This window comes from Pelobates fuscus, chromosome 4, assembly GCF_036172605.1.
Source record: "Pelobates fuscus isolate aPelFus1 chromosome 4, aPelFus1.pri, whole genome shotgun sequence".
NCBI lineage: Eukaryota > Metazoa > Chordata > Amphibia > Anura > Pelobatidae > Pelobates > Pelobates fuscus.
Window position 1 is genome coordinate 389,556,607 of NC_086320.1, and position 26,618 is coordinate 389,583,224.

General features: G+C 44.3%; 1 protein-coding gene across 1 annotated transcript in view; it reads left to right on the forward strand.

Annotated features, from left to right (window-relative positions):
• Positions 1-26,618, forward strand: part of ASIC3 (acid sensing ion channel subunit 3) — a 456,156-nt gene that overhangs the window by 235,589 nt on the left and 193,949 nt on the right. Inside the window, exon 10 of the mRNA XM_063452925.1 lies at positions 17,292-17,344. Within this exon, the coding sequence (XP_063308995.1) occupies positions 17,292-17,344 (53 nt within the window). The remainder of the gene's footprint in view (positions 1-17,291; positions 17,345-26,618) is intronic.

A 26,618-nucleotide genomic window follows, 5' to 3' on the forward strand; every position in this document is an offset into this window, starting at 1 on the left:
GTGCAGGGCCGCAAGGGTTTCCAGCCGGGTCTCCTGTACCAAGATGACATTGTACGGAGCCCGGCTGAGGTGGTCGTAAACCAAAAAGCGGGCCCTGCTGGACTTAATGCTGTTTACATTCACCGTAGCCACAGAGAGTACAGGAAAAGTCGCCATAAGGGCATTAAGTATAAGGAGACTTTCCCTTCCTTCTGCGATACCCCTCCTCCTCCGTGTCAGAACCGAGGAACCTCTTCACTGAGACTCCGGGATATAGTGGCCCGTCGTCTCTCAGAAGCACCTCCTGTCCCACCTCAACCTCTGCCACCACCTCGGGGAGGTTCGCCATCTCCTCCTCGAACTCACAGTCGGCCCAGCTGGAGGACAGTGCCTCGTACCTGTTAGATACGGGCACCGGGGCCTCCTGCAAGCCCGAAGAGGAGGATGACGCCCTTGCCACACCACCCTTATAAGTGGCGTCTCCCCCTTTCGGGGGTTTCGCCGCAGGGGGTATGGCGGTCTTCCGGGGTGAGGGCAGCGTCGAGGTCTTGGAGGGGGGGGTTTCTTACCTTTCACCGTGCTCCACTCAAGGGACTGTGCATCTAAGGAACGTGCATCTGGGGACTTCTCAGTGGGGGTAACGTTCACCGTGGAGAGTTTAGGAGGGGGGGCCTAGGGGGAGCCATAATGGCTGTGGAGGTAGTGCTTTCTCTACGTATACTTTTCATGAGGGGACGTGAACTTGCTGCCTTCCCATGGTCCTGAGATGGTGCAGAGACCGAGGGGAGAATGGGCTGTTGCTGGGGCAGGGAAACCCCTGTGCCAAAGATGGGCACCGTAGTTGAACTCGCTACCTGAACCCCTAACCCAGCAGAGTCCATCTCCACCAGCTCCTGACTCCAGATGGACTCGATATTGTGCTGGGCTTCGGGGCAGGTGCGGTACGTGTGACCCATCTCTGAACATAGATGACACCGGATCTCCCTGCAGCTGTCCCGGAGGTGCCCCACAGCGCCGCACATAGTGCATTTGAGGACCGTACAGGCATTGCTGTAATGCCTGTACGATCCGCACTTGTGGCATACCCTGGGCTGACCAGGGTAAAAACAGGATACCCGGTCAGCCCCGATAAAAAAACTATTAGGCATATGCTGTGTGACACCTCGAATCTCTCGCAGCAACACTGAAACAGTCCATCCGCCTGTCCAAATCCCATCCTCATCTAAAATCTTAACTGGTGAGGATTTAACATCCCCAAACCTCTTAGTCCAAACAAGGATGTCTGCTATGGGGATGGATTCATTTCTCACCAGGAAGGTGACCTTCTTAAGACCCTGGCGAGAAATGGCCACAGCGGTGAATCCTGCCCACTTTGTACCTTGTGCAGACCTGGCCGCTTCCCACCCAGCCCAGAAGCGATCCAGGAGCTGCGACGTCATAAAGGAGACGTCGAACTCCCGGGTGCCCGAGGCATGGATGAGCGCGTACAGGTCCACAGGCGCAAATCCCATATCCTTTAGCCGGGTCACCAGCCACCGTCTGTCAGGCACCTGGGTCTCACCCCCACAGACGAGCCGTACCACGTTCCTCCTGTTCCCAAAGGAAACCTGAGGACGCGTAGCAGGCCCGTCCGCAGATAGGCGAGGTGGCCCAGATGCCCAAGCATTGGGCGCACCGGGACCCGCCGTCTGGGAATGATTCGGGCGGACTCCCCTCGCTGAACCAGAGGCCTCGGTCACACCAGAACCCTGGGTGACAACCTGGGAGTGCCTAAGGGGAACCCGTGTACCTGCTTGTGCGTCTAAACTATTTATAACCGCGGCACCCTTTGTTAGGGTGCCTGTGCCCGTGCTCGTGCCCGCCACCTGTGTACCAACTAACTCCAGTGAACCAGGGGCAGGGGCAACATAACCAGAGGCGGGGGCAACATAACCAGGGGCAGGGGAAACAATACCAGGGGCAGGGGAAACAATACCAGGGGCAGGGGAAACAATACCAGGGGCAGGGGAAACAATACCAGGGGCAATAGTACTGGGGGCGGGGGCAACATAACCAGAGGCAGGGGCAACAACACCAGGGGCAATAGTACCGGGGGCAGGGGCAACAACACCAGGGGCAGGGGCAACAACACCAGGGGCAGGGGCAACAACACCAGGGGCAGGGGCAACATCACCAGGGGCAGGGGCAACATCACCAGGGGCAACATCATTAATACAAACAGGCTGGCTGTGGACCTTTTTACTAAGGTCAATGGGTCCCATCATTACATTTACAGTTACATCCATACTCCCATCATCCTCAGCCATCCCCAAACCACCAGTGGAGTCAAACACAATGTTAGTCATACTTTTCTTACCTCCACTGGCGGTTTCCTCAGTATGGACTGCTGGCTGAGGATAATGGGAGTTTCCTGCAGTCCTGTCTTCCATAGCGCCAGCGGCACCCGCGGCACCCCGGGCACCCACGGCACCGGTACCCGCGGCAACAGGGGCACCAGGAACAACAGGGGGACCGGTTACACATGCATACATAAGGGGAACACATAGGGAAGCAGGGGGAACAGACTGGAAGACAAACTTGGACACATCCAGGGAAACAGACTGGGAGACAAACAGGGGAGGAGACTTGCTGGCAGGGGAGAGCAGTGGAGCTTGCTCCAAGGGAGCAGAGGGAAAAGATGGGCCACTACTCAGAAATGTTTGGTGCTGCACAGCCCCAGCAGCTGCAGCAACCTTCATGGAAGGTCCAACAGTGCCGCTATTCCCCCCACAGGGACGCCCCGCTTCAGGAGCAACCACCATGGAGGGTCCAGCGACACCGTCTTTCCCCCCAACAGGCCGCATAGCGCCGGGAACTGCGGCAGCACCTTTCATGGAGCAGCCCTCTACACCCTGCTCCAGACTGTTCCATCCAGTGCCATCCTGCCCAGCAGCCGCCTGAGGACAGGAGGCAGAGGTACCAGCCACCCCAGGGGACGCAACCACACGGAGAGGAAGGTCAGAGGGAAGGCAGGTAAGGGAGGGAGTGGGAAGGGAGTAAGGGAAGGGCCCCTCCATGGGATCACCGGTACACGCCATAGTACCGGCGGGGATGGTCTCCCTGTCACCATGGAGGGTGGCGGGGGGCCCAGATACTTCCACAGAGGCAGGTTGTGCAGGTTTCTGGGGCATACAGGTGTTGCCACCTGTAGGGTTAGTATCCCTGGCCCCAGGCTTCTGCAAGGCCTGAACATCATCATTGTACATATACTCAGTATTTGAGCACTCACCCTCCTCTGTGGAATCTCCAGACCCCCTGACATAGGTCTCAGGCTGACGCCGGGCGATGTTTTTCTTATTCTTCTTTTTGTCCTTTACGGAGCCCTCCCCAAGTTAATTTCCAAACTTGAGGAGAGACTCCTTAATCAGCCCTCGACCTCTGTCCTGCACTTTCAGCTGCCACTCTTCACCTTTCTCTCCGTCCCACTCCTCTTCACTGTCCTTCTCTCTGGCCCTCCTCTCCGTCTCAGCAGCGCCCCCTGGAGTAGCAAGGGAAGAGGTACATGGCTCCCCAGGTGAGTGATGGGAGTTGGAATCCAAGTCCTTGCTGGACTCCTCACCTGGGGACATGTCCCTCCTGCCCTCCATAGCCCTCTGCCTCCTGGACCTCGCAGCGTCCTTGGCTCTCTGTTGCAGGATGGCCTGGATGTCTGCTATTTTCTTTTCAGTCTGGAGCAGGGTGTAGGATAGATGCTGCTCCACTAATTTTTTCTCAGCTATAGCGGCCCTCAAAGGACCTCTTTTGTAATTAGAGGTCCTGTTTGATATTTCCCTCTGCTCCCTTAGCTCTGCCTGGACCCCAGCTAGGCCCAAGTCTGCCTCGGCATGCTGGGCCTTCAGGGACACAAGCAGACCCCGGAGCCTGTCAGAAGGTAGCCCCGAAAAGACCCTAGCCTCAACCCCCTCACCCTTTGCAGCCTCAGCATAGGTGAGGGAGGCCTGAGGGGCCTTGCTGGTACTAGCCACCTCAGGGGGGGGTCTCAGGGACTACATCCTCCTCGGTACCCTCTCCCACCTCCAGGGACGGGGGGGGCTGCTCTAGGAAGTGGAGGCCACTGCTGGCAAGTTCACGGCACTCAGCCAGCAGCCCAGAGAGCAGCTGGATATCGGCCCTGGTGTGGGCCGTGGCTCCCTGGGGGACCCCCACTCCCCTTTTCCATGCACCAAGCTTCCTGGACATCCCCCCGCCAGTTCCTCCAACAGGGAGACCTGGTTCCGGACTTGCCGGGAGAGGGCCTGGTGTTCAGTCCAGGACAGGCCCCTGGTATCTGCCTTACCTTCCCCAAAGGCCAGCTCAGCCTGCAGCTCGTCCAGCCTGACCTTCCATCCCCAGGCTGGGGAGGAAGGCCCGAGGGCCATGCTGCCTAGGCCCAGGCAGAACCCCCTGCTGCAGTAGTCCTTAGCCCAGTAATTGAGCTCAAAAAACGGATACAAACACACTCAGAGTTCCTGGGAACACCCAGAGCAGGCAAGCACAGCTCCACTCCCCAGCAGTAGTAGCGAAACTCCTCCCACCCCAGTGGGAGGAGAGACTGTAAGCCCCACACCTGTGCAGATGGGACCGTGGTCTCTGCACTTACCACACAGGGGGTAGGGACGGTCGGTCCTACCCCTCCACAACAGGGCTGTTTAGCCAAAGGCGAGATAGTCGGTCACCCCCTCCGGCAGCAGAGCTGTGTATCCAAAGGGGAGACAGTCGGTCTCCCCCTCCGGCAGCAGAGCCATACACCTAAAGGGGAGACAGTCAGTCTCCAGCAACCAGGCTCCAACCAGACTACTCCCGTGGTAGTGCTGGCACCAGGACAGAGTACCACTGGTCTCTTCCCACTCAGCAACCCACCAAGGCAGCCTACCAGTCCCCCACACAGCCGTGGTGAGGCACCTGAACATGGACAAGATTCTCCCTTACCCAGGTGTAGTAACCATTTATTGTGGGTGGGCTGTACTGCTGTTTCTGTTTTGTGGGTGGGCTGCTGGACTAACAAGGGCACTGACCAGCAAGAGGTCAGATACCCTGTTAGTCTGTTTGGAAAAGGGGAGAGATGTGACGAGACCAATCTCGCCACATTGCATTGGAGGAGCCTGGTTGCCCGCCTGCTGCCTTTGGATTATGGACCGGCAGTTAACGGGTTAATTTTACTGTGCAGAAAGATTTATTTCTCCCTTTCTGCACAGCCGTTCGGTAGATGCTATCTACCGAACAAACAGACGTTTTTCAGCCTCCCCAGAGCCGTGGGAAGGCGGCCGGCACCGTTAATTGGCCACCCAGAAGCTGGAGTGTGCCCTCCATTTACCTCCCTGAAGCTGCGGTTAACTGCAGCTTAATTGATTGTTACTGGGTGGCCGCGGTTACACTTAGCGGCCGCTAGATGGCGGTGTTCTGGAGCTCCCCGGGCAGCCGGCGCTTTTCTGCCCGGCTTTCATGCACCAAACCCGGACACTTTTACGTGCAGGCCCCGCTGAACCTCCAGTCCCTGGTTCTAATTCGTACTGATTTAACGAATGCATGTAAATTCGGTAGTTTATTTTATGTGAATGTTGTAACCCAGATAGCTATGCCATGGAGCATATTAGTGTAATTAAAGACTTTGGCTCCATGGCAATTAAACTGTATTCGTGTGGTCTGAGTGTCATTCACCTAATAATGTGCACTCAGACCTGAGCTATCTGGGCATATGTTAAATGTATATATTGAAAACCTAAGTTTTCTATGAGTGTAGCGCTAGGTATAATTAGAAATATAAAAGTGAAAAGTGCTTTAATTGCACTTACCCTCTTTTTCTCACTTGTATATATGAAAAGAAAAAAGAGAAAATATACAAATAATTGTGCAGTATATTAAAGTGGGTTAAATTAGATAGTGAATATGCCGGATATAGAATTGAATCCACTCACATTTTTTAGAGCCTTTTACAGATCTAAGGCTCTAAACTTCCTAGTGTCTGTGTCTTTTTTGGGTAGACCACACGACCCTTCTCTCCCGATATACGTGTGTGTATCTTCCTCCGTGTTGGGTAGAAAAAAAGGGGCACAGGTAATCCAATCTGAGCGTAGTATTTCAGATACTATAAATGTCAAATGTGAATAAAATATGGTATTGCTCACCTTCTTTAGAGCCTTTGATAACCGGCTCTAAGTATATTAGCCTAGTGTCAATTTGTGGGGTGACACTACCCCTTTCTGGAATCACTCCAACAGGATGCAGCAAAGTAGGTTTAAGTATAAAATGTATATTTATTATAAAAAGAGAATTTCTAAAATTTGTATACAATACACTAGAAAATAAAAAATTTAAATATCATGTGGATAATACAAATATAAATATAAGTTATTGCCAAAACGCGTTTCACCGTTACACGGCTTCCTCAGTCGGCTCCTGATCTTCTCCTGGGTGATTCCGCTTTATGTACCTTTAAATTGGCCGCCAAAAGTCTCGTAATTCTCAGTCCGGTGTGTTTCCAGTGACGTGGGCCGATGCCGTCGCGTCACTTCCTGTCTTTCTGACTACATTTCCCATGATGCTGTGTACGTCCCGACGTCATTTCCGGTTTTCGTCAGCGGTGTTGTGGGAGATCGAGTTCGTAGTGACATCGTTGAAAAGTTCATTTATAGTCCATAAACACATAGTTAGCATATTGTTAGTTGGGACAGGGATAAAAGGAGACAAATATAACTTAATTATTAAGAGATTTTACAGTTTGGAAAAATATGTAAAACTCAGTGATAAAATTGAAACAATGATGATAATAACAAAGTAAAAACACAGACATTGTCTGTATTTGATGTGTAGGTTTCTTTGTCTAAAATCATGTTATTATCTCTAAGGGTTTAACTGTGGGGTATTCCTATAAAGATAAAACTGTTGGGTTGTCCTACATTTTAAACAGCATATGTTGGAGAGTCTCTCTTACTCATGATGATTCTTAATATTAAAAAGGATAAAAAATGATGAGAAATTAAAGGAAATGGCATAATTCGAAATCAGCATTTAAACCCAAAGGGGCTAAAGTATTTAAATTAAAAATCCACTTTGTCTCTGTTTTCCCTAGCTTTTTTATGTCATCTTCCCCTCTCCAGTTTAGAGTGACCTTTTGAATGGCTAAAAAGTTTAAAAATTGAGGATCATTGTTATGTACTTCTTTAAAATGATTTGACACACTGTGTTTTTCATACCCTTTCTTTATATTTCGTATATGTTCGTTTATTCTTACGTATAAAGGACGCTTAGTTCTGCCCACATATAGAAGATTGCAAGAACATTGTAGTAGGTATATGACTCTCTTTGAAAAACATGTAGTCATTTCCCGTATCTTATATTTATTTTCTTTCTTTGAGTCTAAAAATTCTGTAACATGTCTTTTCGTACTCTTTGTATTTTTACAGGCCGAGCATAGTCCACAGCCAAAAAAACCTTTTTTTTGGAAGAAAGGGGTGGATTTTTTGTCTTTTATATGGTTGTGTAACAATTTTTGTTTTAGGTTGGGTGCTCCCCTATATATAAATTTGGGGTTCTCCGGTAAAATAGAGTGCAGCATTGGATCATTTCTTAGCATTGGCCAGTGTCTGCTGATTCTTCTGCTGATTCTTCTTCTTATTCTCTGGCTTTCCTGATTAAAATTGCTAATAAATGGTAAAATATTGTGTTCTTTTGTGGTTTTTTGCTTGTATATCAATAGAGAGGATCTATCCATAGCTCCTATTTGTTTAATGGTGCTTGAAAGGGATTCTTCTTCATAACCTTTCTCTACGAATTGATTTTTAATTTTAATGGCTTGGGTTTCAAATGTATTTGTGTCTGTGCAGTTTCTGCGGATCCTCATTAGCTGAGCTTTCGGGATATTTCTTAACCAGGGTGAAAAATGGCAGCTATTTAAAAAAATATAATTGTTCACATCCACTGGTTTAAAAAAAGTTTTTGTCTTAATTTGAGCTCCTTCTATAAAAATTGTTAAATCAAGGAAGTTTACGCTTGTTTTCCTATACTCAGTGGTTAATTTCACTCCCCAGTCATTAGTGTTTAAAAAGTTTAAAAATGACTTTAAAAGATCCTCTGACCCATTCCAGATAAAAAATATGTCGTCTATGTACCGCTTATAAGAGACCAGGTTCGCTCTCCAGTCCTCGTTATGATTTATGAACTTCTCCTCCCAGAATGCCATGAAGAGATTCGCATAACTCGGAGCGAACCTGGTCCCCATAGCAGTACCGACTTTCTGTAAAAAGAATTCGTTATCAAACCAAAAATAGTTATTGTTTAAAATAAGTTCTATCCCTTCTGTTATAAAATTAATTTGTTCTTCAGGGTAGAAATTTTCTTCTTTAAGAAAAAATTGTGTGGCCTCTATTCCTCTAGTGTGTGATATAATCGTGTAGAGTGAACTCACATCCGCAGTGACTAAAATGTAATCTGGTTTCCATTGTGTCTCCTGTAAAACTTGGATGATATTAAGTGTATCTTTGAGGTAGTTTTTAGTTTTTTGTACAGTTGGTTGTAAACATTTGTCCAGGTATTCCGATAGTCTACTCGATACAGAATCTATACCTGAGACTATCGGTCTACCAGGAGGGTTAATGGCATCTTTGTGGATTTTTGGTAAGTGATAAAAAACAGGGATTTTTGGTTTCGTGACATTGAGGTATTTGTACTCTCTGTCATTAAGTATCTCTATTTCCTTTCCCTTCTGTAGTCGATTCTCAAATTTTTTCTTAATGTTGGCTGTTGGGTCTCCTACCAGTTTCTCATATGTGTCTACATCTCCAACTAATCTACGTCCTTCTAATAAATAATCCTCCGTCCTCATGACTACAATGCCTCCTCCCTTATCAGCTGGTTTGATAACTTTCTCCTTGTCTTTCTGGAGTATTTTTAAAGCTGCCCATTCCTCTTTATTTAAATTCATATATTTTTTTATTTTTTTTTTTAAATTCATATATTTTTTATCTTTCGGTTTTATCTTATTTATTTCCTGCATGACTGCATTTTCGAACGAAATCATTTCTTTTGATATAAAGTTGTTTGGAAAGAAAGTGGACTTTTCTTTAAGGTCAGTATGTATATATTTTGAGGTAGGTATCTGGTGCACTGATTTGTCCATCCTCATAAAACATTTCTTTAGACACAGCTGTCTCTTGTATTTGTTCAGATCAATAAAAATGTCAAATTTGTTTAGGGGTTGCGTGGGAACAAATTTCAATCCCTTGTTCAGAATCTTTTGTTGAGCCAGTGGTAGGGGGTTGCCGGTTAAATTAAAAATAATTGATTTAGGTTGTGCTAATATTTTCCTTATCTTATTGTGTGTCTTTCCTCCTCGGGCACCCCTCCTCTTAGATTTCTTTGTCTTTTGGGGGGGGGTGTTTTGAGGAGAGTTTGTATTGTGTGGGGATTGTGCTGCTTTGTATTTCCCTTTTTGGCGTCCCTCCTGAAAAAAATCATCATCCTTGTTGTGTCTGTTTGTTAAAATTTCAAATCTATTAGTAGTGAAGTCATGACTTTTTTGTGTCTCCTTTCGATTTCTCGTGAGGATGGGTGATCTCTCCCTCACTTTTCTATTTGGTTCATGTCTTTCCTTTGTGGGGGCTGGTACGAATTTATTGAATCTTGGTTGTGGCATAGGGGGTCTATGTGGTGACCTAACTCTAGAGTGGTGTCTCCTATCCCGTGAATTGTTGCGTTCCCACTGTGAATGTGTTGTGTTCAAATCATAGTTATTCTCCCTTCTGTTTGTGTGAGTGTGGTTTCTAACTAGTTGTGGGGAATAGTTCCTTCTATTCTGATTGTTGTAGTGATTATTGGTGTGTGTGTCTATGTGCTTCTTTGTTGCATACGTGGTGACCTGATTGTTATCATAGTCGTACCTGTCCCTTTTGTATTTCTTTCTTTTGATGTTTATAGTTTCTGTCTCTGTTTTGTCTATTTGTTTTTGGATTATTTTTGTTATGGTTTCATATTCTTCGGGGGAGGTGTGGTTTAGAAGTTGGGTTTGGATTTCGTTAATATCTTTATCTAATTTTTGTAGGGTGAGTTTTCTCCTTTTAATTATCATCTTCATACTGGTAAAGGAGAAAGTTTCTAGCATTTCCTGCCACTCTGGCCGCCAAAAGTCAATTTAAAGGTACATAAAGCGGAATCACCCAGGAGAAGATCAGGAGCCGACTGAGGAAGCCGTGTAACGGTGAAACGCGTTTTGGCAATAACTTATATTTATATTTGTATTATCCATATGGTATTTTAATTTTTTATTTTCTAGTATATTGTATACAAATTTTAGAAATTCTCTTTTTATAATAAATATACATTTTATACTTAAACCTACTTTGCTGCATCCTGTTGGAGTGATTCCAGAAAGGGGTAGTGTCACCCCACAAATTGACACTAGGCTAATATACTTAGAGCCGGTTATCAAAGGCTCTAAAGAAGGTGAGCAATACCATATTTTATTCACATTTGACATTTATAGTATCTGAAATACTACGCTCAGATTGGATTACCTGTGCCCCTTTTTTTCTACCCAACACGGAGGAAGATACACACACGTATATCGGGAGAGAAGGGTCGTGTGGTCTACCCAAAAAAGACACAGACACTAGGAAGTTTAGAGCCTTAGATCTGTAAAAGGCTCTAAAAAATGTGAGTGGATTCAATTCTATATCCGGCATATTCACTATCTAATTTAACCCACTTTAATATACTGCACAATTATTTGTATATTTTCTCTTTTTTCTTTTCATATATACAAGTGAGAAAAAGAGGGTAAGTGCAATTAAAGCACTTTTCACTTTTATATTTCTAATTATACCTAGCGCTACACTCATAGAAAACTTAGGTTTTCATTGTTGTTTTTGGTGATCTTGTATGTGTGGTGGGTTCATAGGAGTGCCCACAGAGTGTTTTAGCGGCTATTCTGATATAAATATACACGATTATATAAGCGCCACCTATTCCACACCATTGTGTACTTTGGACTTAAATGTATATATTTACTGTACCATTTGTCCCATTATATATTTTAACGTGATAGTCTGTCTTTGTGTCCCCACGTGTGTAATGGAGTTTTGCCTTTGTCCTGGGAGATAATTGAATTACTTATCCAGGGCAGAGGGGAGGAAGCCAGGATGCATTGTGGGGATGTTTTACTTCTGTATGTCCTGTATATCCTACTCCTTGTAGGTGTGGAGGCAGCTAAAATGTCATTATTTGAAAGGAGAAAAAACTATTGCACAAATATAGACACTATGTTTGATACCCCCACCTCAACTCACAACTCCCATCCTCAAGTTAATACCTATGATTTAAGAGAATGCCAATACAAATTAACAAAATGCATGAATCAAGAGGTTAAAATAATTTGGGAAGTAGCGACCCTAGAGAAGTATATCAAAGAAAAAATTACTCCTAGAGGTCTAAGATACAACAAATATCCCACATTTGATAAAGGGGAGGAGGAATTTATAGAAGAGTGGCAGGAAATGCTAGAAACTTTCTCCTTTACCAGTATGAAGATGATAATTAAAAGGAGAAAACTCACCCTACAAAAATTAGATAAAGATATTAACGAAATCCAAACCCAACTTCTAAACCACACCTCCCCCGAAGAATATGAAACCATAACAAAAATAATCCAAAAACAAATAGACAAAACAGAGACAGAAACTATAAACATCAAAAGAAAAAAATACAAAAGGGACAGGTACGACTATGATAACAATCAGGTCACCACGTATGCAACAAAGAAGCACATAGACACACACACCAATAATCACTACAACAATCAGAATAGAAGGAACTATTCCCCACAACTAGTTAGAAACCACACTCACACAAACAGAAGGGAGAATAACTATGATTTGAACACAACACATTCACAGTGGGAACGCAACAATTCACGGGATAGGAGACACCACTCTAGAGTTAGGTCACCACATAGACCCCCTATGCCACAACCAAGATTCAATAAATTCGTACCAGCCCCCACAAAGGAAAGACATGAACCAAATAGAAAAGTGAGGGAGAGATCACCCATCCTCACGAGAAATCGAAAGGAGACACAAAAAAGTCATGACTTCACTACTAATAGATTTGACATTTTAACAAACAGACACAACGAGGATGATGATTTTTTTCAGGAGGGACGCCAAAAAGGGAAATACAAAGCAGCACAATCCCCACACAATACAAACTCTCCTCAAAACACCCCCCCCCAAAAGACAAAGAAATCTAAGAGGAGGGGTGCCCGAGGAGGAAAGACACACAACAAGATAAGGAAAATATTAGCACAACCTAAATCAATTATTTTTAATTTAACCGGCAACCCCCTACCACTGGCTCAACAAAAGATTCTGAACAAGGGATTGAAATTTGTTCCCACGCAACCCCTAAACAAATTTGACATTTTTATTGATCTGAACAAATACAAGAGACAGCTGTGTCTAAAGAAATGTTTTATGAGGATGGACAAATCAGTGCACCAGATACCTACCTCAAAATATATACATACTGACCTTAAAGAAAAGTCCACTTTCTTTCCAAACAACTTTATATCAAAAGAAATGATTTCGTTCGAAAATGCAGTCATGCAGGAAATAAATAAGATAAAACCGAAAGATAAAAAATATATGAATTTAAAAAAAAAAAAAAAAATATATGAATTTAAATAAAGAGGAATGGGCAGCTTTAAAAATACTCCAGAAAGACAAGGAGAAAGTTATCAAACCAGCTGATAAGGGAGGAGGCATTGTAGTCATGAGGACGGAGGATTATTTATTAGAAGGACGTAGACTAGTTGGAGATGTAGACACATATGAGAAACTGGTAGGAGACCCAACAGCCAACATTAAGAAAAAATTTGAGAATCTACTACAGAAGGGAAAGGAAATAGAGATACTTAATGACAGAGAGTACAAATACCTCAATGTCACGAAACCAAAAATCCCTGTTTTTTATCACTTACCAAAAATCCACAAAGATGCCATTAACCCTCCAGGTAGACCGATAGTCTCAGGTATAGATTCTGTATCGAGTAGACTATCGGAATACCTGGACAAATGTTTACAACCAACTGTACAAAAAACTAAAAACTACCTCAAAGATACACTTAATATCATCCAAGTTTTACAGGAGACACAATGGAAACCAGATTACATTTTAGTCACTGCGGATGTGAGTTCACTCTACACGATTATATCACACACTAGAGGAATAGAGGCCACACAATTTTTTCTTAAAGAAGAAAATTTCTACCCTGAAGAACAAATTAATTTTATAACAGAAGGGATAGAACTTATTTTAAACAATAACTATTTTTGGTTTGATAACGAATTCTTTTTACAGAAAGTCGGTACTGCTATGGGGACCAGGTTTGCTCCGAGTTATGCGAATCTCTTCATGGCATTCTGGGAGGAGAAGTTCATAAATCATAACGAGGACTGGAGAGCGAACCTGGTCTCTTATAAGCGGTACATAGACGACATATTTTTTATCTGGAATGGGTCAGAGGATCTTTTAAAGTCATTTTTAAACTTTTTAAACACTAATGACTGGGGAGTGAAATTAACCACTGAGTATAGCAAAACAAGCGTAAACTTCCTTGATTTAACAATTTTTATAGAAGGAGCCCAAATTAAGACAAAAACTTTTTTTAAACCAGTGGATGTGAACAATTATATTTTTTTAAATAGCTGCCATTTTTCACCCTGGTTAAGAAATATCCCGAAAGCTCAGCTAATGAGGATCCGCAGAAACTGCACAGACACAAATACATTTGAAACCCAAGCCATTAAAATTAAAAATCAATTCGTAGAGAAAGGTTATGAAGAAGAATCCCTTTCAAGCACCATTAAACAAATAGGAGCTATGGATAGATCCTCTCTATTGATATACAAGCAAAAAACCACAAAAGAACACAATATTTTACCATTTATTAGCTATTTTAATCAGGAAAGCCAGAGAATAAGAAGAATAATCAGCAGACACTGGCCAATGCTAAGAAATGATCCAATGCTGCACTCTATTTTACCGGAGAACCCCAAATTTATATATAGGGGAGCACCCAACCTAAAACAAAAATTGGTACACAACCATATAAAAGACAAAAAATCCACCCCTTTCTTCCAAACAAAAGGTTTTTTTGGCTGTGGACTATGCTCAGCCTGTAAAAATACAAAGAGTACGAAAAGACATGTTACAGAATTTTTAGACTCAAAGAAAGAAAATAAATATAAGATACGGGAAATGACTACATGTTTTTCAAAGAGAGTCATATACCTACTACAATGTTCTTGCAATCTTCTATATGTGGGCAGAACTAAGCGTCCTTTATACGTAAGAATAAACGAACATATACGAAATATAAAGAAAGGGTATGAAAAACACAGTGTGTCAAATCATTTTAAAGAAGTACATAACAATGATCCTCAATTTTTAAACTTTTTAGCCATTCAAAAGGCCACTCTAAACTGGAGAGGGGAAGATGACATAAAAAAGCTAGGGAAAACAGAGACAAAGTGGATTTTTAATTTAAATACTTTAGCCCCTTTGGGTTTAAATGCTGATTTCGAATTATGCCATTTCCTTTAATTTCTCATCATTTTTTATCCTTTTTAATATTAAGAATCATCATGAGTAAGAGAGACTCTCCAACATATGCTGTTTAAAATGTAGGACAACCCAACAGTTTTATCTTTATAGGAATACCCCACAGTTAAACCCTTAGAGATAATAACATGATTTTAGACAAAGAAACCTACACATCAAATACAGACAATGTCTGTGTTTTTACTTTGTTATTATCATCATTGTTTCAATTTTATCACTGAGTTTTACATATTTTTCCAAACTGTACAATCTCTTAATAATTAAGTTATATTTGTCTCCTTTTATCCCTGTCCCAACTAACAATATGCTAACTATGTGTTTATGGACTATAAATGAACTTTTCAACGATGTCACTACGAACTCGATCTCCCACAACACCGCTGACGAAAACCGGAAATGACGTCGGGACGTACACAGCATCATGGGAAATGTAGTCAGAAAGACAGGAAGTGACGCGACGGCATCGGCCCACGTCACTGGAAACACACCGGACTGAGAATTACGAGACTTTTGGCGGCCAATTTAAAGGTACATAAAGCGGAATCACCCAGGAGAAGATCAGGAGCCGACTGAGGAAGCCGTGTAACGGTGAAACGCGTTTTGGCAATAACTTATATTTATATTTGTATTATCCACATGATATTTAAATTTTTTATTTTCTAGTGTATTGTATACAAATTTTAGAAATTCTCTTTTTATAATAAATATACATTTTATACTTAAACCTACTTTGCTGCATCCTGTTGGAGTGATTCCAGAAAGGGGTAGTGTCACCCCACAAATTGACACTAGGCTAATATACTTAGAGCCGGTTATCAAAGGCTCTAAAGAAGGTGAGCAATACCATATTTTATTCACATTTGACATTTATAGTATCTGAAATACTACGCTCAGATTGGATTACCTGTGCCCCTTTTTTTCTACCCAACACGGAGGAAGATACACACACGTATATCGGGAGAGAAGGGTCGTGTGGTCTACCCAAAAAAGACACAGACACTAGGAAGTTTAGAGCCTTAGATCTGTAAAAGGCTCTAAAAAATGTGAGTGGATTCAATTCTATATCCGGCATATTCACTATCTAATTTAACCCACTTTAATATACTGCACAATTATTTGTATATTTTCTCTTTTTTCTTTTCATATATACAAGTGAGAAAAAGAGGGTAAGTGCAATTAAAGCACTTTTCACTTTTATATTTCTAATTATACCTAGCGCTACACTCATAGAAAACTTAGGTTTTCATTGTTGTTTTTGGTGATCTTGTATGTGTGGTGGGTTCATAGGAATGCCCACAGAGTGTTTTAGCGGCTATTCTGATATAAATATACACGATTATATAAGCGCCACCTATTCCACACCATTGTGTACTTTGGACTTAAATGTATATATTTACTGTACCATTTGTCCCATTATATATTTTAACGTGATAGTCTGTCTTTGTGTCCCCACGTGTGTAATGGAGTTTTGCCTTTGTCCTGGGAGATAATGGAATTACTTATCCAGGGCAGAGGGGAGGAAGCCAGGATGCATTGTGGGGATGTTTTACTTCTGTATGTCCTGAAATGCTAAATGTCTGTCTTTTGTTACAGTCTTCCATCTGGTCCCCTAGGGGAGTGTCCACCAGGTGGGAGACCTGCATAAATACAGGGGCAGGTAGCCCTCAATAAACAGACCACTGCTTGACCCTCAACACGGAGCCTTGTCTCGTTCTTGGGGGGATTCACTGTATGCTGATAGGGACTGACTGCCAGGAGTGTAAGCCGCTTGGGAGCTTTTCCTGTTCGTCTGCTAGCAGCTATTCGTGAGGTTCCAGTTCGGGAGTTTGGAGTGCTACCTTATTCCCTTGTATGCAGTTCGGGAGTTTGGTGCATTCACCTATATCCAATTTGTGAGTTTTGGTGATTCTACAGTAGCTGTGCCTGTCTGTGAAAAGGGGATTATCGCCTAAACGATTTTAACCCCTTGACTGCTGAAACGGTCCGTTACACTTCTGATCATAAATATAATTATTTTTATTTTTTCATTATTTTAAACTTGCACATCCGATGCACATGGGTTAAGGGTGTTGGGGGACACCGTGTCCCTCATGAGCCCCAACTTGGAGGCCCTGAGTGGGTGCCCTTTGTTGCTCGACTTTATTTATTCATTCTTAAAATAAATAAGCCCTACTGTGGGGACACCGGAGGGTGGAAAGTGATCCATCCACCCTCATTCTTTAACTTGAAGGCACGGGGGTTGTATGACAAATTGCTAGCGACTGGGCAAAATCGTCCCAGTTGCTAGTTTTTTATTACAGTGAGCAGCTATAATTAGTACTCCAATTACTCTATGTAAACGTCCCTATGCTTTATTATCTCTCTATGATAGTGGGCTTTGACACTGACCTGTACCTCTTTGATATATCTATTTACTGAATGGTTTTCTCTCCTTTTAGACCACTTATGTTTTATTTTTGTTTTATTTGATCTTGTTAATCCTACCTCTACATTCCTCTCCCCCTTCATCTCCTCCCCTTTAATTCTTCTCTGAACACCCTTTCTTATCCACAACAAATTGTATAATCATTTTCTTGATATTTGATGCCTACAATGTGCTTCTCATTCCTCAGTGTCTTCTTCTCATGACCCATCCTACCAATCCCAATCTCACCTTCCATCCTCTCTTTGTTTCTCTCTTTCAGGAAAGTCCAGATGTTCCAAGCAGTCCTGCTCTGGGGCCCAATCATTACCCCAGGTAGTTTATGTCCTGTGGTGTCTGTTGGGTGCAGTAGAGAGACTGGTAGTTAAAGGAAGTAGAATTAAGTGTGTCTGGTCAAATTTTAAAATAAATTGTAAGGTCAACAAATTCTCCCAAAAGGTGCAGACTTTCCATTATGATAAAATTGTCATACGTTAGTTGTAGAATTATCAGTCCATTATGATAAGAAAATCACTTCCGAATCTCCATGTTGTGTGTGTGGATTAGGTTTTAAACAAATTTGAAATATTTGGCAAATTTTCTGAATTTCTTAACTCTGAAATGACATATATATAAATCATAAAACAAACAAATGGGCAATGGACAAACAGTTTTGCACAAGTCTTTTCCATATTTATAAGCTAGAGTGCATCTTAAATGAATGCCTCAGACACTTGCTTTATCATTTGGTCAATATCCCCTAGAGCACTGAAATTAGATTTATCATCAGCTTATGACAAGTGGAATGTTAAGAGGACCAAGAAATGAGAAAATAGCCAGTGTGCTAGTGTAGGAGATCAAGAAATCTGGAAATAGTCAGTCTGGGATATCTAGAAACCATGAAATAGCTAATGTTGGAGATCTAGAGATCAGGAGATAGTCATAGTGGGGGTATAGAGATCAGGAAATAGTCATAGTGGGGGTATAAAGATCAGGAAATAGTCAGTGTTGGAGATATAGAGATCAGGAAATAGTGTGGGAAAGCTAGAAATCAGGAAAAAAAAGTGGAAGGTATAGAAATCATTATGTATCCAGTATGTTTTGGGGGGGGGTCTAGAAAGTTGAAGATGAAGAAATCAAGAAATAGGTATAGTGTGAAACCTAGAAATCATTAAATATTACATGTGGGAAATGTGGACATTAGTCGTGTTATGTGTGAATGTGTCCCAGCACATAGTGTTACACAAAGGATAACTAACCCATATCCACTGTAAGTAAGGAACGTATTTTTAAAATTAGGAAGTTATTTGGAGCTAAAAACTGATAATTATATTATGTTTGGCAGGAAAGAACTCATGTGTTATTTGACCAGTTTGAGTCTATGTTCTTTCTGTCTCACCACTCCTAGTTTAAAGTTTTCCCCAACCTTCAACCCAGACTTGTTCCCCTCTCCGTTCAGTTGTCCATAACCCCCACCCCTTGTTCGTTTCCTGAACAAAGCCACTTTTCAGCCTTTTATACCCCCCCCCCGAACACCAACCACCCCCTGGCTTGTTAGCTACACAGAATTAATTAGCTCAAGTACTTCCCCTGGGTGGCCGCCATTCATATAACCGAACACACGTGCTCTAGTAACTGGCAGCCATTTTGTCTCCCGAACGCAGGCAGCGGTACATGGTCGTTGAGAATCTGGAACTCATTTTGGATACGCGATCCCAAGGGAAACTGTACCGTCAGCCCCTGTATACTTACCCAGGTGGTCCGCCGAGGTGCCGACACTCGATCCGGTGGACCGCCGTTCCCACATGGTATGAGGCTCCTGACTACCTCATGGACGCCGGCCGCTGTGCGTCCACCCCTTTTTTAGAACATGGTGCACGCGTGCTGGCGTCATGACGTCACAAGAGCTCTAAGTAATTGAGCCCAGCACACACACACACACACACACACACACAAAAGCACCTTTTGGGGGCGTGGTTATGCTAACCACGCCCCCAGACATATAACATCCCAGTCTGCCCAAAGAACAGTGCCCTGTGTAGTGTCCCTATAACGCATTCTTTTGTCCCTTATGGTATTCATTGGTATTGACCCGGCTTGCTCTCGACTACTCTGTTTTCTGGCTCCCTTGACTCGGCTTTGTTTATCTTTCTTGTGTATCTCTGGCTCCCCTGACTCTGCTTTTGTCTCTCATATTAGTGTATTTCTGGCTTCCCTTGACCATGGCTCTTTCTGACCATCCTTGAATTATTAATATTCTTTATCCGGCCATTCTAAGGACCAGCTTAGGGGCTTTCTATCTATCTCCATTTATTTACCGGTGGGATGTCACTCTGTGTGTTGGGTTGTACGTTACATTACAACAGGGCCAATGGACCCTGCAGGTATAAATCCCCAGGTTATGGCTCATGACGCAAGGCTTAATGGTCTTGACCACAGTATGAATCAATTCGCACAGGCCTTGCAAACCCTGATAAACAGATCGGCTGACCCCTCAACCCAGTCTCTTAGTCCTATACCTGCTGGTGCAGAATCCTCCACCCACAGCAGTAACAAACCCTAACCAACCTATACAATATAGCGGGTATCTCTCCAAATGTAGAGGCTTTCATAACCAGGTCAGCATATTGTTAGAGCTGTGTCCCAGAGAGTACCCCACTGACAGGGTCAAGGTAGGCTTTATCATAACCTTGCAAACCCTGGTTCTTTTCTGGGAAAATCCGCTCTGGGAGAACAACAGTCCCCTTGTGTATGACTATTCCCAGTTTCAAGCTACTTTCAGGAGAAATTTTGACCCACGGGGCAGGAAATCCAATGCTGCTAGAACACAGAGATTAAAACAGTGAATTATGCCCTAGAATTTTGTTCACTAGTGGTAGAGATACGTTGGAACAATCGTGCGTTTGTGGATGTGTTCCTTGATGGTTTGTCCGATACCCTGTTAGACAAGGTAGCGACCCGGGATCTACCAGAGACATTAGAAGAACTTATTACATATCTTGGCCATAGATGGAACCCACCAACCCAGGAATCTATTCCTGTTCATATGATGGTTGTGATTCTTCATGTGGAAATCTTATGCCTCGTTTCCACTGAGCGGAACGGTTCGGGTCGGTTCGGTACGCTATTTTCAGTGTTTCCATTTTGAAAGTGGCCCATACAACCGAACTGAACTGCACTATTCCTGGTCCCCCTTCAGATACACTTAGGGTGGTGTTACTAGTGTTTTACACTATACAATCCATTAATTGGCGGACATGAAAACGTTAATGCTCACGACAAATGACACGCTAGGCATTTGGTCTAAACCCCGCATGGCCCCTGGCGGTCCGACTTGCAGTGGAAACGCTCACCTGAATAGGCTGGAGTATTCTAACCCTTCCAAACTGTACCGACCCGAACCGTTCCGCTCAGTGGAAATGAGGCATTAGTTCTCCAAATGATTTCTTCATCCACTTTTCCTATAGTCTTGGGTTATCTGTGGTTGTCTAAACATAATCCTCTCATAGACTAGTAGAAAGGAGAGGTCATGATATGGGGACCTTCCTGTATAGAGTGATGTGCCACTAAGATTAGGCCTTTAGGACTTATCGACGTTCCCACATCACCTTCTTTTTCTATTTTATACTGGAGGCCTACCAAGATCTTAGAAAGGGAATGTCTGCCACTGCACCGGTCATATGACTGTGCCATAGAGTTGTTGCCAGGTACTATGCCACCCAGATATAAAGTTTATCCCCTTTCCCATAAGGTGAACCAGATTTTGGAAGAATATATAAAGGAGAATCTTGCTAAGGGTTTTATCAGGAGGTTCTAGTCTCCCGCTGGATCTTTACCAAACTAGACTTACATGGAGCGTACAATTAAGGGAGGATCAAAGAAGGGGATAAATGGAAGACGTCTTTTAACACAAAATATGGGCATTATGAGTATACTGTCATGCCTTTTGGACGCTAATGCCCCAGCCATCTTCCAAGACCTAATAAATGACGTTTTAAGAGTACTTACAGGAATTCGTTATGGTCTATCTTAACGATATCCTGATATATTCCCTTAACGTGGAGATTAGTGATGTCCCAAACTATTCGCTGGCGAATAGTTCCCGGCGAACATAGCATGTTCGCGTTCGCCACTGCGGGCGAACACATGCGATGTTCGATCTGCCCCCTATTCATCATCATTGAGTAAACAATAAGGGGGGGACCTACTCTCCTCCCCCCGCCCCCACCTGTGAGCGTTGTGTGGGGGCCATAAAGATAATGAGGGGGACACCTACTCTCCTCCCCTTCCGTCCCCACCCCTGCGCCGTAGGTGGGGGCCATAAAAATAATGAGGGGGGGACCTACTGTCCTCCCCCCCGCCCCCCCCTGCGCAGTGGGTGGGGGCCATAAATCACAATGGGGGGACCTACTGTCCCCCTCGGCCCCCACCCCTGAGCGGTGGGTGGGGGCCCTAAAAAAACAATAAGGGGGGACCTACTGTCCCCCCCGGCCCCCACCCCTGAGTGGTGGGTGGGGGCCCTAAAAAAACAATAAGGGGCGGACCTACTGTCCCCCCCGGCCCCCACCCCTGAGCGGTGGGTGGGGGCCCTAAAAAAAACAATAAGGGGGGACCTACTGTCCCCCCTGGCCCCCACCCCTGAGCGGTGGGTGGGGGCCCTAAATACTAATAAGGGGGGGACCTAATGTCCTCCCCCCTGGCCCCCACCCCTGAGCGGCGGGTTGGGGCCCTAAATACAAATGGGGGGGACCCTAGTCACCCCCTCCCCCCCCCAAAAAAATTATCCCCCTACCTACCCCTCTCACCCTAAAAATAATGAGGGGGGACCTTTAACTAAGAACCTGTAAAAAAAATTAGAAAAAAACAACTTACCATTCGATGTTTTCCTTCTTCTAAATTCTTATTTTTTTCAGCCCCAAAAAAGACCAAATAAAAAACCATAATCACCGACGCAATTAAAAATATAAAAAATAAATAAATGAGCGCAAAAAATAATAATCCATCTTCACCCATGGAGGGCTCCGCGCAGACTGAGCTCTGCAGGGCAGGGGAAGGCTTATAAAGCCTTGCCACGCCCTGCAATTAGGCTAAGAACACTCTGATTGGCTGGTTCAAGCCAATCAGAGTGCTCTTTGTCATTTTACACAGCATGGGAAAATTCCAAAGAACTTTCCCACGCTGTGTAAAATGACACAGAGCACTGTGATTGGATGGCTTGAAATCCATCCAATCACAGTGCTCTGTGTCATTTTACACAGCGTGAGAAAGTTCTTTGGAATTTTCCCACGCTGTGTAAAATGACAAAGAGCACTCTGATTGGTGGGCTTGAAAACCAGCCAATCAGAGTGTTTTTAGCCTAATTGCAGGGCGTGGCAAGGCTGTATAAGCCTTCCCCCGCCCTGCAGAGCTCAGTCTGCGCGGAGCCCTCCATGGGTGAAGATGGATTATTTTTTTTTGCGCTCATTTTATTTTTTATTTTTTTTATTTTTTATTGCGTCGGTTATTATGGTTTTTCATTTGTCATTTTTTGGGGCTGAAAAAAGAAGATTTTAGAAGAAAGAATACATCGAATGGCAAGTTGTTTTTTTCTAATTTTTTTTTTTACAGGTTCTTAGTTAAAGCTCCCCCCTCATTATTTTTAGGGTGAGGGGGGTAGGTAGGGGGATAATTTTTTTTGGGGGGGGGTTACTAGAGTCCCCCTCATTTGTATTTAGGGCCCCCACCCGCCGCTCAGGGGTGGGGGACAGGGGGGAGGACATTAGGTCCCCCCTTATTAGTATTTAGGGCCCCCATCCACCGCTCAGGGGTGGGGGTCAGGGGGGGGACAGTAGGTCCCCCCTTGTTGTTTTTTTAGGGCCACAACCCACCGCTCAGGGGTGGGGGCCAGGGGGGACATTAGGTCCCCCCTTATTCTTTTTTTAGGGCCCCCACCCACCGCTCAGGGGTGGGGGCCGGAAGGGGGACAGTAGGTCCCACCCTTATTGTTTTTTTTAGGGCCCCCACCCGCCGCACAGGGGTGGGAGCCGGAAAGAGGGAAGGGAAGTAGGTCTCCCCCTCATTTTCTTTATGGCCCCCACCCGCCGCCCAGGGGTGGGGGCCGGAGAGGGGGAGGACAGTAGGTCCCCCCCTCATTATCTTTATGGCCCCCACCCGCCGCCCAGGGGTGGGGGCCGCGGGGGGAGGACAGTAGATCCCCCCCCTCATTATCATTATGGCCCCCACCCGCCGCCCATGGGTGGGGGCCGGAGAGGGGGAGGACAGTAGGTCCCCCCCTCATTATATTTATGGCCCCCACCCGCCACCCAGGGGTGGGGGCCAGAGAGGGGGAGGACAGTAGGTCCCCCCCTCATTATCATTATGGCCCCCACCCGTCGTACAGGGGTGGGGACCCTGGGGGGAGGACAGTAGGTCCCCCCCCTCATTACCTTTATGGCCCCCACCCGCCGCACAGGGGTGAGGGCCTGGGAGGGAGGACAGTAGGTCCCCCCCTTCAATCACTATTGTGACCAGAAAGAGTCCCTGTGGGTTTTAAAATTCGCCTGCCTATTGAAGTCTATGGCGGTTCACCCGGTTCGCAAGTTTGACATGCTTGCTGTAGATGTTCTGGTGACTATGGTGTCCCTTTAATTTTATCGATAATTTACATATTTATTTCTGTGAGTTGTTGTGTAGGCAGGGCCCCCAGTGCACTGGTTTGCCCGGGGAGCCATAATGCACCTACAAGATTTAAATGACAAGGAGCCTATCTCTCTTTAATACCATCTGCACTATATATTCTCTCTATTTTGCCATTTTGAGTGATCACGTAAAGGTTCTCCTTGAAGACCGTTTGTCAACATTTCCTCACCCAATTTGAAAGGGAGATATGCCTGATATTTAATCCATTCAGTGAGTTCTCTACCACCCTCTCCCCTACCTCTGTGCTAATTATACTGCACTATATATTTTTATTTTTTTCCAGATACCATGTGATTTTTTTGTTTATTATATACAGGTTGTATATATATACTTATTATTCACTTTTTGTGATATATTACACAGTTTTCCCTTTTTGTTTTTTTTCTGTTTTTCTTGTAATATTCTCATTCCCTATTTGTAGCCATCTCCCATTCTGACGCACTCCCTTGCTTCTCCTTCAATATGCTTTCCCTTATGTCTTCATGTAGGCTAGTAATTATATTTTTACATCATTCCAGAAATTGATTTCCAAGTCTCTACTTTTTACCTAACGTTTCAATGTGTGTCTTATTACCTCACCTCCCCAGCTTGGTGGTGCCCTATATTTACATATGATCTTCCTGATTGTTCAGGCTCTCATCAGCCCTATGCCTTTGTCTGTTGCTCATTAATTTTAACCTCTTTACATGTTTTCTGCATAACATTCAGTCATTTTCCTATTTTACTTTTCTTGACCCAGGTCCCATGCCATGCACTGTGGGATGGACCGTACAGCACTGGATTCCCACCGCACATGCTACCTGGTCACCCGTCTATAGATTCCATCCAAGAGTATGCCTGCAAAATGACAAACCCAGAAGCCTCGCTGCTTTAAAAAAAATGTCATCGAAAATCTTTCTGGAATGTTGGATTCATCTAGGATACACTTTGTAAAAACACTTATGCTATGACTGCCTTCCCACAATAAAATAATTTGTTTTCCAATTAACTTTTAAATATGCCCAACACATTTCTATACATTATAGCACTATATGCTCGGCATGCATGCTTTCACACACTCTACTACACTATATATACGGATGCATCTCTAATACTATGGTTCTGTCTTAGTTGGCTCACATTTGTCTTTCCTTTCCTTGCTGTAATATTGTTTTATTATAATCCCATGTCCTTCCTCTCAGGTCACATTTTCTTGCCTTGTTCTTTTTCTTCTCCAGCCTCCTCTCAATGTCCCATCACTGAATATGCACTTGCATGCGCTCAGTGTGTCTGCCTTTCCTCTCATTATATCTTATCCCTCCATCTCCTGCCACTCAAACTCGCTGTACTATCATTCCATCACTCTTTCTCCTTATACTATTCATGCACGCCATTCTTCATACTTCTCATAGTATCCCATAAATGGAACATTGCAGTCTTAGAAATAAATACATTCATTTATTCTGCTGGAGAATTGTGGAGTTTAAAAGGTACACTTATTTCTAAATCAGTGACAAGAGGGTCTTCTCGCCATAATTCCACTATGTAGACAGGGCATCCCTCATTCTCCCCATAGCTCCCTCATTCTCCTCATGGCACCCCTCATTCTCCCCATAGCTCTCCCTCATTCTCATAGCACCCCCTTATTATCCTCATAGCTCTCCCTCCCCATAGCTCCCCCTCATACTCCCTATAACTCCCCCTCATAGTTCTCCTTCATTCTCCCTATAGCTCCCCCTTTTTGTCCCCATAGCTCCTCCTCATTGTCCCCATAGCTCCTCCTCCTCATAGCTCTCCTCTATTCTTCCCATAGCTCTCCTTCATCCTCCCTATAACTCCCCCTCGTAGCTCTGCTTCATCTTCCCTATAACTCCCCCTCATAGATCTCCTTCATTGTCCCCATAGTTCCTCCTCATTCTCCCCATAGCTCCCCCTCATTCTCCCCCCTCATTCTCCCCATAGCTTCACCCTCATTCTCCCTATTGCTCCCCCTCATACTCCCCATAGCCCCCCCTCATACTCCCCACAGCTCCCCCTTTATTCTCCTCATAGCTCCCCCATTATTATCCCTATAGCTATCATTCTCCTCATAGCTCCCCCATTCTCCCCCTTATTATCCCTATAGCTATCATTCTCATCATAGCCCCCCCATTCTCCCCCTTATTATCCCTATAGCTATCATTCTCCTCATAGCTCCCCCATTCTCCCCCTTATTATCCCTATAGCTATCATTCTCCTCATAGCTCCCCCCATTCTCCCCTTATTATCCCTATAGCTATAATTCTCCTCATAGCTCCCCCCATTCTCCCCCTTATTATCCCTATAGCTATCATTCTCCTCATAGCTCCCCCCATTCTCCCCCTTATTATCCCTATAGCTATCATTCTCCTCATAGCCCCCCATTCTCCCCTTATTATCCCTATAGCTATCATTCTCCTCATAGCTCCCCCCATTCTCCCCCTTATTATCCCTATAGCTATCATTCTCCTCATAGCTCCCCCATTCCCCCCTTATTATCCCTATAGCTATCATTCTCCTCATAGCTCCCCCCATTCTCCCCCCTCATTCTCCCCATAGCTTCACCCTCATTCTCCCTATTGCTCCCCCTCATACTCCCCATAGCTCCCCCTCATACTCCCCACAGCTCCCCCTTTATTCTCCTCATAGCTCCCCCATTATTATCCCTATAGCTATCATTCTCCTCATAGCTCCCCCCATTCTCCCCCTTATTATCCCTATAGCTATCATTCTCCTCATAGCTTCCCCCATTCTCCCCCTTATTATCCCTATAGCTATCATTCTCCTCATAGCTCCCCCTATTCGCCCCCTTATTATCCCTATAGCTATCATTCTCCTCATAGCTCCCCCATTCTCCCCTTATTATCCCTATAGCTATAATTCTCCTCATAGCTCCCCCCATTCTCCCCCTTATTATCCCTATAGCTATCATTCT